General features: G+C 39.7%; 1 protein-coding gene across 1 annotated transcript in view; it reads right to left on the bottom strand.

Annotated features, from left to right (window-relative positions):
- LOC101860606 (ATP-dependent RNA helicase DDX54) overlaps window positions 1-13,575 on the bottom strand; it is a 34,023-nt gene that overhangs the window by 6,864 nt on the left and 13,584 nt on the right. Inside the window, exons 5-18 of the mRNA XM_005109042.3 lie at window positions 13,055-13,104; window positions 12,178-12,219; window positions 11,774-11,869; window positions 10,636-10,819; window positions 9,479-9,610; window positions 8,713-8,923; window positions 6,494-6,628; window positions 5,601-5,692; window positions 5,073-5,208; window positions 4,380-4,453; window positions 3,204-3,407; window positions 2,582-2,724; window positions 1,129-1,230; window positions 138-245 (exon numbers count right to left, since the gene is read on the bottom strand). Coding sequence (XP_005109099.1) covers window positions 138-245; window positions 1,129-1,230; window positions 2,582-2,724; window positions 3,204-3,407; window positions 4,380-4,453; window positions 5,073-5,208; window positions 5,601-5,692; window positions 6,494-6,628; window positions 8,713-8,923; window positions 9,479-9,610; window positions 10,636-10,819; window positions 11,774-11,869; window positions 12,178-12,219; window positions 13,055-13,104 — 1,709 coding nt within the window. The remainder of the gene's footprint in view (window positions 1-137; window positions 246-1,128; window positions 1,231-2,581; window positions 2,725-3,203; window positions 3,408-4,379; window positions 4,454-5,072; window positions 5,209-5,600; window positions 5,693-6,493; window positions 6,629-8,712; window positions 8,924-9,478; window positions 9,611-10,635; window positions 10,820-11,773; window positions 11,870-12,177; window positions 12,220-13,054; window positions 13,105-13,575) is intronic.

The following is a 13,575-nucleotide window of genomic DNA, read 5'->3' as shown; positions in this document are numbered from 1 at the left end:
TCAAATTGTAAACAGTAAAAAAAATTAAATAAAATTAAAATGAGCCGCAAAACCGACAAATAATGAACAACCTTAATCTTCTACAGAGATTTAATACCAAGTATCTGGTACTCAGACAACCCGGTGACAAAGGATATGCATTGGACTTGTATGACGCTGATATCCAGTTGCCGCTTTCTGTCTTGATCTTTTTCTTCTTCCCACCTTCATCGTTCTCTGTGACAAACTTCTTACGCTTTCTGTCCCTGTGTCAAGAACAAAATAATCTTTTTAAACGTATGATTCTCACACTTGTGCTAAAGAGACAAATGTAAGTTCATTATATATTTATTTCAACATAGAAGATTTCAAGAAAGTACGTTTTGTGTCCTTGAGTCAAGAACAAAATGTTTTTAAACTTATAATTCTCAAATATGAGCTTAAAAGACCAATGGAAGTTCATTATTAATTTAAACATAATAATATTTTGAACTTATGATTCTCACATGTGCCTAAAAGACCCATGTAAGTTCATTATTTATTTCAACATTTCAAGACTATTTCAAGAAAGCTGGTCAAGTCCGAGAAAAGGTGCACTACATTTAGCACCCACCCTGAGAGAGACGAAAATACAGTATTAATACAATGTAACAGAAAAAAAAATATCCCCTTTGAGACACCCTACTTGTAATTGGCAGATCATACATTTGATTTCTGAAAATAAAAATAAGGAGGATGGGGGATAGGGATAGGGAAAGAGAGACACAGAGAGAGAGAGAGAGAGAGAGGGAGGGAGGGAGGGAGGGAAGGAGGGAGGGAGGGAGGGAGGGAGGAAGGGAGAGAGAGAGAGAGAGAGAGGGAGGGAGGGAGGGAGGGAGGGAGGGGGAGAGAGAGAGAGAGAGAGAGAGAGAGAGAGAGAGAGAGAGAGAGAGAGAGAAAAATAAGAGTAAACTGTGAGAAACAGAAAGAGAGAGAGAGAGAGAGAGAGAGAGAGAGAGAGAGAGAGAGAGAGAGAGAGAGAGAGAGAGAGAGAGAGAGAGAGAGAGAGAGAGAAAGATAGAATGACAGACAGTCAGACAGAAAGCGATGAAGCAAATAAAGAGAAAAATCCCAATAAGAAACACAGAACACAAAGTTCAAGACCCTCACCACTTCCTCTTTTTCTTGTCGTTGTTCCCCTCATCATCCTCATTGGTGAAGTCCAGGACAGCGCCAGCAGCTTCACGCTCAAAGTTGTTGGCGATGCTCAACCTGCACACAAACACAACAGACAAACAGAGTAATATAACAAATAGCATCAACATTGCCACCTCCATCAATCGCAAATATCTCGACTTCTATTCAAGACAGATGAGTATTTTCCCCCAGATAATCAAGGCAAATAAACTGGCTTTAAGATTATAATTATACCAATAAATCCATATGCCCAAAAATTGACGAGCGCCCGACTCCACAGCTTTGTGACACATATACAGTGGTCTCTGGCAAACAGCATGCATTGTAAAAGCACAATCCGGCTTAAAGCACACTGGCAGCGCAGAACCTAATTTTCCTATATAATCATCACTTGTAAATGCATGGTAAAAAACTACGTCTCTGCCTAATAACATGGTTGTACCTGTGTTAGTGTCAGAAAAGGATCAGCCATAATAATATCTCATTTCACTCGGAAATGATGAAAGAGAAGCAAACATCACATGCCCTCCTTTATCACTTAAAACTGTGGCTTTGCAAGGGAGAAAAAGATGTAGAGACTTGGGGTGAGAGAGAAATGTGCAATGAGGAAGATCATAGCAGCAGGCAGACAGTTACTTACTGCTCCCCTCATCATCCTCATTGGCAAAGTCAAGGACGGCGCCGACAGTGAAAGACAGCAGTAAAGAGCCAAGGAGTAGCAGTAGAAAGGCTGCAGAAAGAGTCAGGTGCCCGAGGGGGGGGGGGGGGGGGGGGGAAGAGGAGAGGAGGTTGGGGGCAGAAAATGGAGACGAAAGCAGATGACAGAACATTGTTAGAGAGCAGGAAAGGAGGTGAAAGGAGAAAATTTTAGAGGAGAGGAGAGGAGGTTGGGGGCAGAAAGTGGAGACGAAAGCAGATGACAGAACATTGTTAGAGAGCTGGAAAGGAGGTGAAAGGAGAAAATTTTAGAGAAGAAAATATTTCTTCGTCGTCAGGTTTCAAACCCGGGACCTATTGAGTGAGAGGCGAACACCGTAACCTCAAGACCATGAGATGCCCAGCCGGTTGCTGGAAGGAGTGGTGCACCAATAGATGTACATCCAAAATGTTGACCATTAGTAGACTATATGATGAATATTTCTGCCAGCCAAATAGCTACCTTAGAATTACAAAGTTCTATCTGACATTTTTGGCCGTTTTGAGTTACTAAGAGGTAGCAAAATAAAGAAAGTTACGGACAAATTGTCAGTCTGAGAACCTGAATCAAAAAGCTATAACAGTTAAAGCTCCAAACCCATTTCACTTGCCCATAGCTCTAAGCCCATCACTTCTGTTAGTTTTAGCAGATGTTTGACAGAAAAGAAGGAGCAAACCACACCAGAGCACCCACCAACCACTCGCACATCACTACAAGCCACTCACTCACCCTCTTTCCGAGGCATAATCGGAAGGTCTGTACTCAATAAAGTTCTCTTTGTCCTTGATCTCTGTTGGGATGGCGGCAGATTTAGCCGATTTGGACTTGCGAGAGTTCTTTGCCCTTGAAGATACTACTTCATCAAACACCGCCTGAAGGGAGAAATGGAATAAAAACAGTCAAACTAAAATTAAACAAGGAACATTGAGATAAACAATTTGTTACTATTCATTATAATAACAAAAACTGATTGTTCTATTAGTTACATGCACACAAAAGTCCCTAAAGAGAAAAAAAACCCTGTTCTTTCCTTCTTTTCCTTTAACCTCCAATAACATTAAAAAAATTCTTTTCCCCCTGTCCCTCCAAATCCTTCAAATTTATCTCCTAAAAAACCCCAAAAAACAGCAAACAAATCTCAAGATTGTAAAGTACTGTTCTCAGAAGAAAAAGTATTACATACACATGAAATATCATTTAATATCCCACTATATGGCGGCGGATTGCCATTTTTATCATCTAATTGTGTTGCAAGAGCAGTAAAACTGACTTAAACTAAACAAACTTTTGTGGACTGACAGAAGATTTTCCGCTCCAATCAGAAAGAACAGAAACTCTCCACTCAGCTTACATCAATGTCTCCCTGCTCCGCTGGCTTGGACGTCCACGTGAACGTCGTCGACTCGGGCATAAAAGAAGATAAGGACGTCTGCTCCTGGTCTTTCTCCGCCCTCCTCTCCTCGTTGCTGACGATAATTCTCTCGTGCTGCTCTCGCTTAGCCTTCATCACGGCCAGCCCAGACTTTTTACTGGTGCTGTTTATTTCAAAGATTGTCTACAACAGGGATAAGAAAATAAAACTGGGTTACAGTTTCAGGGTCTATACAATTTTCAAAGGTCAAAGATACACGACTTTTCTTTCTTTCCACATCTCTTTTCTTTCTCAGTCACACCCTCCACAAGTGCCTTCACCATACTCGTCAATTTTTCAGAGCTCCACAAGCCTCTTCAAACGACCCCAAAAGTGAACATTCACAAAGTTGAAATTGTAAATTTTATTTCAAGACATTCAATTTTGTCATTCTGTTCTAAAGGCTTGGGGTTTTCAGTTGATCTCAACAACCAGGAGAAAATATTCCATCTAACCTGACCACCGACACTTCTTTTATTTTCAATCATAGACATATCATTACATTGGCATGTTTTTAACACACCTCAAATTACAACTGCTCAGCCTTTAATTCTGCTTCAAAATCATGTGAATTCTGCAGTCAATTACGATTAGCAATGAAAAATTCTGCTTGGATAAAATGCACTACGCTCTAAATTTGTCAAAATTTGCTTGCCACAAGCGTAACGACAAGGTTTAAACACATGAATCTATAATGTTATGTATTTCTCTCCTCATAGAAACTAACATTGAAACAAAAAGCACACATAGACCTCTCATTTCAAGTTGGTTTACGGTGCTAGGTCGAGAACTAATAAAGTTAGAAGCCAGGAAAGAGGGAGTACAGAGATAGTCACATAAATTGCCACTCGCCGGGTGAGCGTGAAACCCCATACTGAAATTACAAAGCCACTTTATAAATTTCTTGAGGACATCATAGAAATACATTGCAATTTCAATCAAGGATCTCTTATTGCCCCCCAATATAATTCTGAAACCAAAACACACACACAGAGGCAACAAGGACATACAGTTAAAATTTTAAAAACCCCAAAAAAATGATAAACAGTAAAAAGGAAACCAATAAAATAACAAGTGTACACAGAACCATAGCCACTGGTGGAAGCAACAACTTACGGTTTTAGGTTTGTAGCTTTTCAGAGCATTCAACATTTCCAGTCGGACGCCCTTCTCATCAACATCAGCAGAGTCTGTCATGAAAAAAAAACAAAAAACCCAGCAAAAATCTGGTATCAAGGCTTGGAGCAAAAACTGATTTTTAAATAATTTTGAACCACACCAGAGGTAAATCAGTAAAGTCTTGAAGTACAACCAGAGAAAATGGGTACAAATCTTGAGCCATTACAATTTTTGTTTGCAAGAGGAGCAAATTTTCCCTCAATTTTCAGTTTGCCTGCAGTGGGAATATCTTAATGAATTCAAACTTGCTTGAGATGTCAATTTTTCTACGAATCTTGGTTTATTAATGGTACAACTTCTCTCATAAAATATAGGAACATCATTTCATTTAAATAATCCTCTTTACTTTCTTATCAAAATATCAGAACGGAAAAAGAAAAGTCAAGTAAATGCAAGCTCCAAATTGTTTACTTTGGGTGAAAACACGTTTTCATCACTGTATAATCATTAAACAGGATTACCTCGAGGTATGGTGTTTAAAAAAAATAATAAAACACAACACACTAATTGAAAAACTTCTAAAAATGACTCAAATGAAAATAAACATACACAAGAGAAAAAAAAGCTCAATTTATTGTAAGAACCATGTCAGGAGACCTTTACAAATGGGAGACAATTACTGCCACTTACCAAACATTGGGTGGACCCCCAGCATGACACCCTCCTCCACCATCTTCTTCACGCGCCGCACAGACTCGGCCGCTGGGGCTGGTCGCGACTTGGCGTACTTCCTGTACGCATTCGTGCAAACCTTCACCAGACCTGACTACAAGAGAAAAACAAACATATGGAAATAATAAACCCAGTAAATCCGTGATCGTGTGTTGATTTGTGTAAAGGATTTCCTTTACAGTTGTCATGTAGTATGATGCAAATGAATAAGTTTAACAGAGTGAGAAAATGAATGGAGTGTAACGAATTAGAATTTACAGGAAAACCCATCAAACCATCAACATGTTGGCAAAACTGTGAAATGTTGAGCATGGAAGGAGGGGTAGGAGGAGAAGGAAAGAAGAAGGAGAAGGAGAAGAAGAAGAAGGAGAAGAAGAAGAAGAAGAAGAAGAAGAAGAAGAAGAAGAAGAAGAAGAAGAAGAAACAGCAGACGACGACGATGCCAGAGGAGGAGGAGAACGGGGAGGAGAAAAAGCAAACCCTCACCAAATCCACTGAGTCCTTGATAGTCTGCTGTACCTCCACGTCCTCATCATCAATCAGACTCTGTGGCACTTCTCCCAGGCAGCCGTCCACATCTGGTGGTATTTGACAGGCAGATAGGAAAAAAAACGTGTGATTTTTTTTCTAAATGAAGTTTTTTTTTTTATGACTCCATCAACACAATTTTAGGACAGACAGAGACATCTAGGCATTCATCATTGCCAAGTGCCAGATCTAAGACGACAGACGTCGGTGATCATTGTTCTCCATTCATAGCTTTGCTTGGATGCTCTTAAAAAAAGGTACATTATCCTGGTCTTTCCGCGTTACCCATCTGTTTAGATTGTTCTCCAAGTAGGTTGCTGTGGGCCTACCTCTGCTGCTTCGTTTGCCTTCAATTTATTTAAACATTATACAAGCTAAAAATATTTGTCACTTTGCTATAGTTTGTTTGTTTGTATTTTTTAAGTTCCTTCTGAAGCCCACGAACAAAACTTTGGACTATCTTGTCACAGCGAGCCAGCACGAAAACTTGTGTTTGAGGTACCGAAACATCCATGTGATACCATGACAAAGTTCAAGGGTGTGAGAAAAATATTTAACATGATATTGTTAAAAAATTAAAAAGAAACAGTCTGCATGATAAAGTGTTCAATATTTAGATCTTTGTGTGAATACATTATACGTATTACATAAACTGAAAAAAAAATATAAATAAATAAAATCAGCAAAAAAACAACAACAAAAACCCACTCCACTATGTCATTGCTGCAGAGTAGTAATTTACAGTGAGCCCGATAAAATAATGGCCATATTTCATCATGATCTGAACAACGCAAAAGTAGCACTGTGAGATAAGTAGAAGTAGCAGAACATCCATAACAAGGCACCCTCACCTTCCACTTTCTGCCCTAAAGGCACGAGTTTGAGCGGCCGTCCCAGGAACATGTGTAGATCCACCAGGTGGCCCATCTCATCAGGGGAGACAAGTGAGTAAGCGATGCCCGTGCGACCCGCTCTCGCCACACGACCTGGAAAAGAAAGATTACACAGATGTTGTCATCATTCTTCTTTTTCAAGAGCTGGATTTAAAATAAGACTTTGACATTCAAGTTACATAAAAAATAACAACCAAAAACAACTTTGCCATTTCCTATCTTATTCCCACCACCCATCTGTTCAAGTGCTCTGAAAAAGTTATTCTATGTCTATCTCTGCCTCTTTGTTATACCTATTACTGTTACCTAATCGCAACCGATGGACTAGTGAGCCTATGATCTAGTACTGTAGCAGATAGCAGTCACTTTACTTTGCCCTCTGTCAGTTGCCACTAAAAGAAGCAAGAGGAAGAAACTCTTGTTTAAGTTCTTATAGGTTGGGGCAAATAAGCAGAATATAAATAAAATATTTTTAAAAACAATCATCCTCAACAAGGTAATGTACCTGATTCATCCATAAGTAATGTACCTGATTCATCCATTATCTCAGTCATCATTTTTGTGTGGAATGTATTGATAAATTCATATAATTAAGAAACATTGAACATACACAGCTGCATGGTTTTTTTTAAAGCATGATGATTTTGTCCGACAGAAAAACAATAACTCAAAATAGTTATATATACACTGTTTTCTTCAAGACACTCCTCTTTCTTAACTACATGTTAGCTTTCTTCACAACATTTTGTCACTAACAGTAAGAAGACAAAAGGTGAAACTTCATTGTTTTTAAGCCTTTAATGCATGTGTTTACATAGCTTAACGATGCTGTGTGTGTGTGTGTGTGTGTGTGTGTGTGTGTGTGTGTGTGGGCCTATCCATTCGAAATGTATGGAGCCCCGAAGAGAGTGCTCTTCGTCAGAGCCACCTCCCTGAATCCTCCCCAAAGAGATGCCACCGCCGGATCTCCGTGGCCAGGCATCTCTTCAGCCAGTGTTCCAAATCTTGGGGCTCCTCCTTGCACAATGGACAGATTGGGTCAGATGTTTTGACTATTCTATTTCGGTAGGCCTGCAGCCAAGAGAAGTGACCGGTTCCGATTTTTGCCAGTAGTGACTGAGCCTCCAGTTTTAAGGAAATTGCCCTGTTCTATCCTTCATCAGTGTGAGGGATATTGGAGGGTCCTTTGAGATCAGTTTTATATGAGCCTTTCATGTGCAATTTACCGGCCTGGGCCCAGCAAGATTGTTGCTGAGGATCTCGAAGGGACCAGGGATCCACTGAATTGTGGGTTGAGGTGTTGTACTATTTACGTGTAAGGGCATTTGGTTTAGAGATGGTGATGTTCCCACTAGTGCCATGCATAGTGATTGACTGTAGGAGAAGATAGCAATCGAGTTGGACGCATCACACTATTTGTCGATCCAGTCAATGGCCATTTCCAAGGCTCTCCTCTCTTCCTCGAAAGAGCATGTGAATAGAGCACCTTTCTCCCTCAGTGTCTCGACAACGGTCGGGTTGGACTGGTCCCCCGTTGTGATGACGACCCCAGCGCTGCCATCTGTTGTTCCTGCACTTGCCGAGCCATCAGAGTAGATATTGTACTGTGCACCCAACTCTCTTGCTCGACGAAGAGCAGCGCTTCTGATCTTCACACGGCAGTCACTCCTTCCGCTTATGCCATACAGGTGGGGGAAAACGATGTCGGGGTTGATTCCCTGTTCCCATGGCCTTGTTACTTACTTAACGATGTTGTTGTTATCGATCCAGATGTAACTTAACAATAACTCACTTGGCTAGGCAGTACTTTCTATTTGACTATCTCTAGAAGACATGACGTACTGCATATATAGCTTCTTTACTACACATTTCCGTTTTAATATTTTCAGCAGCAGCAAACAAATATCTCACAATGAAAGTAGACACATAACTTAACTTTGCTCTTAAATTCTTGCATGTTTGTTGAATGATGCATCTGATGTGATATGTAAATTTTGTCAGCTTTACTTCTCTTTTCATATTGAATTTTAATGAGAGTAATATATAATTTACATTTTTACATATACCTGCATGTGTTTCTATGGTCCCGTACAGCCAAAAAAAATTTCCCTCTGGGATAATAAAGTATTATCTTATCTTAACTACAACACACATCTCGCAACACTATCACTACCCACCGACTCTATGAACAAACAGTTTGGGCTTTGCCGGGAAGTTGAAGTTGATCACGTTGTCCAACAGTGGCACGTCGATGCCCCGAGCGGCCAGGTCTGTCACCAGGAGGATCTTGACCTTGCCCAGCGAGAACTTGGCCGCATTTATCTTACGAGCAGCCTGGTCCAGAGAGCTGTAGATGTAGGTCACCGAAAGCCCACTCAGAGTCAGCAGCTGTGGAAAAGGATAGGTCACTTTTCTTGGGTGCACTTGGAGGGATTCTGGTGTACCCCATAAGAACTGTACATTAAAGAACATTCACAGACTTAACCCAAAATATTCATTCAAATGAAGTTGTTTTCGTAATCTATTCTTCATCAATAGAAAGAAAAACAAATGAAATTGTTTACTACAAGGGTAAAGTGATTCAACACTGTTGTTACTGTTGCCATTATTGTAGTCGGTACCCATCCAGCCATCAATAGAACTTCAACTTTCAAAGAAAGCCAAAAAATGGTATGAATAAATGAAGTATTATCCCTGTGGTTTTGTTAATTTTCTAAAGGACAGAAGAATCTTTGCGTAGCTAGAGAAAATAAGTTTATCATATCTTTTTTTTCTTTCTGATGGGGATCAATTTCTCTTTAAAAGCAAATAAGAGAAGAATTACCCAAATATCAAACAGCCAAATTCAATAGTCAATAAATTGTAATATAGTAGTCAAAAGGCAGCACAGTCAGTAGGAAACCATCAGTGACACGCGCAGAGCAGACAAAACCCCAAACTCACCAAATTTAAAAACTCCACGTGGTGTTTTGTTGCTGCAAAGATGACTGTCTGTTCCTTTGGCTTTATCACATGTTTCAGTAGGTAAAACAGCAAAGCACACTTATCAGCCTCTCGGCACGAGAGATATGAGAGCTGAAAGAAAAAAATACAAAAGTGGAAAAAGAAGAAAATAAATAATAATAACATCGACATCGTTTCTGTTTTTCGCGTGGCCCGAAAGCCAGAAAGGGAATCACTGCCGCACACAGAAAGGGAAGAAAAAAAAAAAAGCCCAATTTTCTGTATTCTATATAATACTGATTTATAACATACATAAAATTGAACAAAGTCACCAAAAGTAATAGAGGCAAGCACACCCTGCCATGTGGACAAAGAATGTGGAGCTTTCAAGCCAGTCGCCAAACCTCACCAACAAGAATGAAAACTATGTGGAAAACATCTTCAAATTTTACTTTGATTAGAGTTTAGTAATTTAATGGCACTAGCAACACAAGTTAAATAGGCCATGTGAGTGCTGAAGATTAGAGGTGTTACTAAAGAGTAACATAGAGAGAAAAGGAGGAGGAGAGATAAGAACAATAGATGTTTGATAGTAAAGGAGTAAACCGTTACCTGCAAACCACACACACTTCATTCACTGTGAAACTTGCTTCCCCAGACACTTCATTCAGAGGGGAGAACATTTCTTTAGACAAACAAAACATATTTGGACTACCCTCAAGAACAAACTCAACATTGTGGGTGGTTGGTGGTCGCTCTGGTGTGGTTTGCTCCTTCTATCCTCTACCAAGCATTTATCGTTTTTATCTCTCCTCCTTTTTTGCATTTGTCACTCTCTTGTATAGCCTCTAATCTTTGGCACTTATATGACCTTGTCGTATTGCAAGTGTCATAAAACTCTTACTAAAACTAAACTAAAATAAACATCAAAATCCCTACTAAACATGTCGCCTGATATGTCATTGTGACAAGAAAGCTTGTTGCTCTCCCCCGATCCTGGAGAGAATATTTCTAAAGAGAGACAAGTAAATCTGGACTCCCATTGAGTTAAAACTTTAAACCTAAGGGTGACTACCAAGGTCATAGCCAACCACATTTGAAAAAAACCCCAAAAAGCAGCAGGCGCTCTCAACCCTTGAGTCATGACTGAAGCTCACCTGTAAGTTTTCGCTGAGTTTGCTGTCCACATCCAAACGTACGAGGGTGGGCTCGGTGAGGCCGGCTCGGGCAAACTCCACCAGCAGTTTTGGCAGGGTGGCAGAGAACAGGACTGTCTGCCTCGACTCTGGGAGACGGTGGATCATTTCCTGCAGCTGGTCTTGGAAGCCCATCTCAAACAACCTGAGACAGAAAAACATTTGCAAAAATCCACAAAATTTTGATCCAGCTACAGGATGAAATTGGTATGAGACCTTCCTTTTACAAGGCCCTTAGTTTGATGGGTATCTTAAAACCCTTTTCAGTACAGAAAGATCACGTGTAAGGAGTGACCTCTGATCTAATCTACAATAGCACTGAGACAACTGAAGGAAGCCGGTGTCTCAACTCAAGAGGGTCGGGGAAAGACAGCATCCTGTGTGGAAAAGCCAGAAGAATAGTTGAATACCCAACCCGCTGATGACTGGCATGACCAGCAAGTCAACCCTTTAGTGGATCCTGGAGAGGAGGGAGGAGCAGCTATGGCATTGCACCACCTACAATAATACCTATTCTCCAACCACGTAACCAAGCACTGAGAAAAGGAGTGGATAGCCGAGATGGGCCCTCACACAGCCAAAGTTCAAGAATGCCGCAATGGGAAAGTGGACTGGGCATCTGCACTGCAGTCCTTTATGAAACCTGCAGTTAGTTTTAGTAAGAGTTTTTAGTCTAGTTTTAGTAGAGGTTTTACGGCGCTTGCAACTGCATAAGGTCATACAAGCGCCAGAAGAATAGAGGCATTACAAGAGAATAACAAACATAAAAGAGAAGAAGGGGAGATAAGGACGATAGATGTTTCACAGGAAAGAAGAAGCAAACCACACCAGAGCACCCGCCAACCACCCACAGTAAGAGTTTTACGGACGGTACTTGCAACACAATCAGGTCATATAAGTGCCGAAGATTAGAGGTGTTACAAGAAAGTAACAAACACAAAAAAGGAGGAGAGATCAACCACCCACATTTATTGCACGCAGAAAAGAATGTGAGAAGGGTTTGTTGAGGAGGGGGGTGAGTGGGGTACATCACAGACACAAACACAGACAGCCTATCAAGAAATAATGTTGAACTAAGACCTTTGACCACTTCTCTCACCTATCGGCTTCGTCAAAGACGATGTATTCCACTAATTTCAGCTTCATCTCCATCTCAACCAAGACGTGAAGCAGACGGCCAGGCGTGGCGATGATTCTGAACAGAGATACAAGAACATGTAGTTTTAAAATGGCTGAAACATTTCTCCAATTTCCCAAATATTATAATTTGAATTAAAAATAAACTAGAAGACAACACAAATATTTTCCTTTTGATATTCACGGGTTTCAATTAGTAATAAGTTTATTCCAAAATTCTTAGAAGCAACATCAACTTTTGAACATTCAAAGAAGCTAGTTCCCTGAAACACATTTATTACATACTCTCACATTAAGCTTTTTTTAAAATAAAAAATTCTAATTTAAAAAAAATTTTTTTTTTTTAAAAGAACAAAGTCAACTCACATGTCAGGGTTTTCATGGAGTGCAGCAAATTGATCATCCATTCTGAAACGAAAAAGTCATAGTAAAGCACAGGAAATCTAGGGTCTCCAAAAATATGCACTTAATATATCTTTTATCTATCAATTCATGAACGTATTTAATCGTTTTACCATTTCCTCAACAAATTTAACGTTTTAAGACCCACATTAAAAAACTTCTATGAATATGGAGTTATACTCTTCCAAGTATCTCTTTCAGTTCCCCTTCACTCCACATTCCATGTAGGGTAGACTCCCCAATCTTTTTTTTAAAAAGACCAAACGTGTTGAACATAATACAGCCTCAAAAATTGTATAAGTTTCTCTGAAAGTTGTGAAGAGTCTACTAAGATGGAGCCTGTTGCAATGAATCTACAAGACTTCCTGTCAAAGAATTAGAGGTATCAAAACATATCCGAGTAAAAAAAACAAAACCTCATTGCCTCAACCAAGATCATAGACTGAGGAATCAAGATGACAAAAATAGTAAATAGTAATAAAAAAAGCCAACTATCCTTACGTAGATTAACAAGGATCTCTAAATATATTTCAATTTATTAGGAAAAATTTCAAATTTAGAGATGGTCTCCTACAAGAAACTTGCAACCCATAAACCGTCTTTTAAAGGGGAGCCAGAAAATTCATAATCATTTATGACTCTTCCTCAAAAGAAAACTGTACAGATTGTACACTGAGTTCAAACACAAACAAAAAGAAGCAAATATGTGACAATTTTTATTTCACTGTAAGAAAAAGTAGAAAACATGTGTCTTGAGGTAAGCAGTCAATATAGGCCTACATATTTTGTCCAACCCCCCCCCCCCCCCCCCCCTCAAACAAACAAACAAAAAAAAGCATACTTGTCTCCTCCAAGAATGACAGCAGCTTTCAGACCAGTGAACTTGCCCAGCTGAAACATACGAAAAAAACAACAACAATGTGATAGCAATTTCTAAACAATACTTTCAAGGTTTTAGTTTGTAGTTCAATCAATTTTAGTACCAGTATCCACATACACTTCAAACAGTACATAATAGTCATATATTGCTGCAAAACAGCAAGACAGACAGAAACAAATTGCCAAAATCTTGTATGTGTATGTAGACTGAAAAATAGGTAACAATATACCAACAACAAAAAATCCAAACAAAATAAACCCAACTAGATATGCGACTGAAACTTCCAACAACCGACGGGAAATTCAAGCCAGGCTCATAAACAACCAAACCACAACCAGGACAAAATTGTATGTGCCTCTAAAGACCTTTGAAATCATTTGACAGCTCAAGTGGATTCATCAGTAAAACTTTTACTGTCAACCGTATGTCTACAGACGACCTGAGGAAAGGGTGGGAGAATTCTGCACACACAGCAGGAACCC

Source organism: Aplysia californica, unplaced genomic scaffold (assembly GCF_000002075.1).
Source record: "Aplysia californica isolate F4 #8 unplaced genomic scaffold, AplCal3.0 scaffold00744, whole genome shotgun sequence".
In the NCBI taxonomy this organism is placed as follows: domain Eukaryota; kingdom Metazoa; phylum Mollusca; class Gastropoda; order Aplysiida; family Aplysiidae; genus Aplysia; species Aplysia californica.
This window is presented reverse-complemented; position numbering and strand designations above follow the sequence as displayed.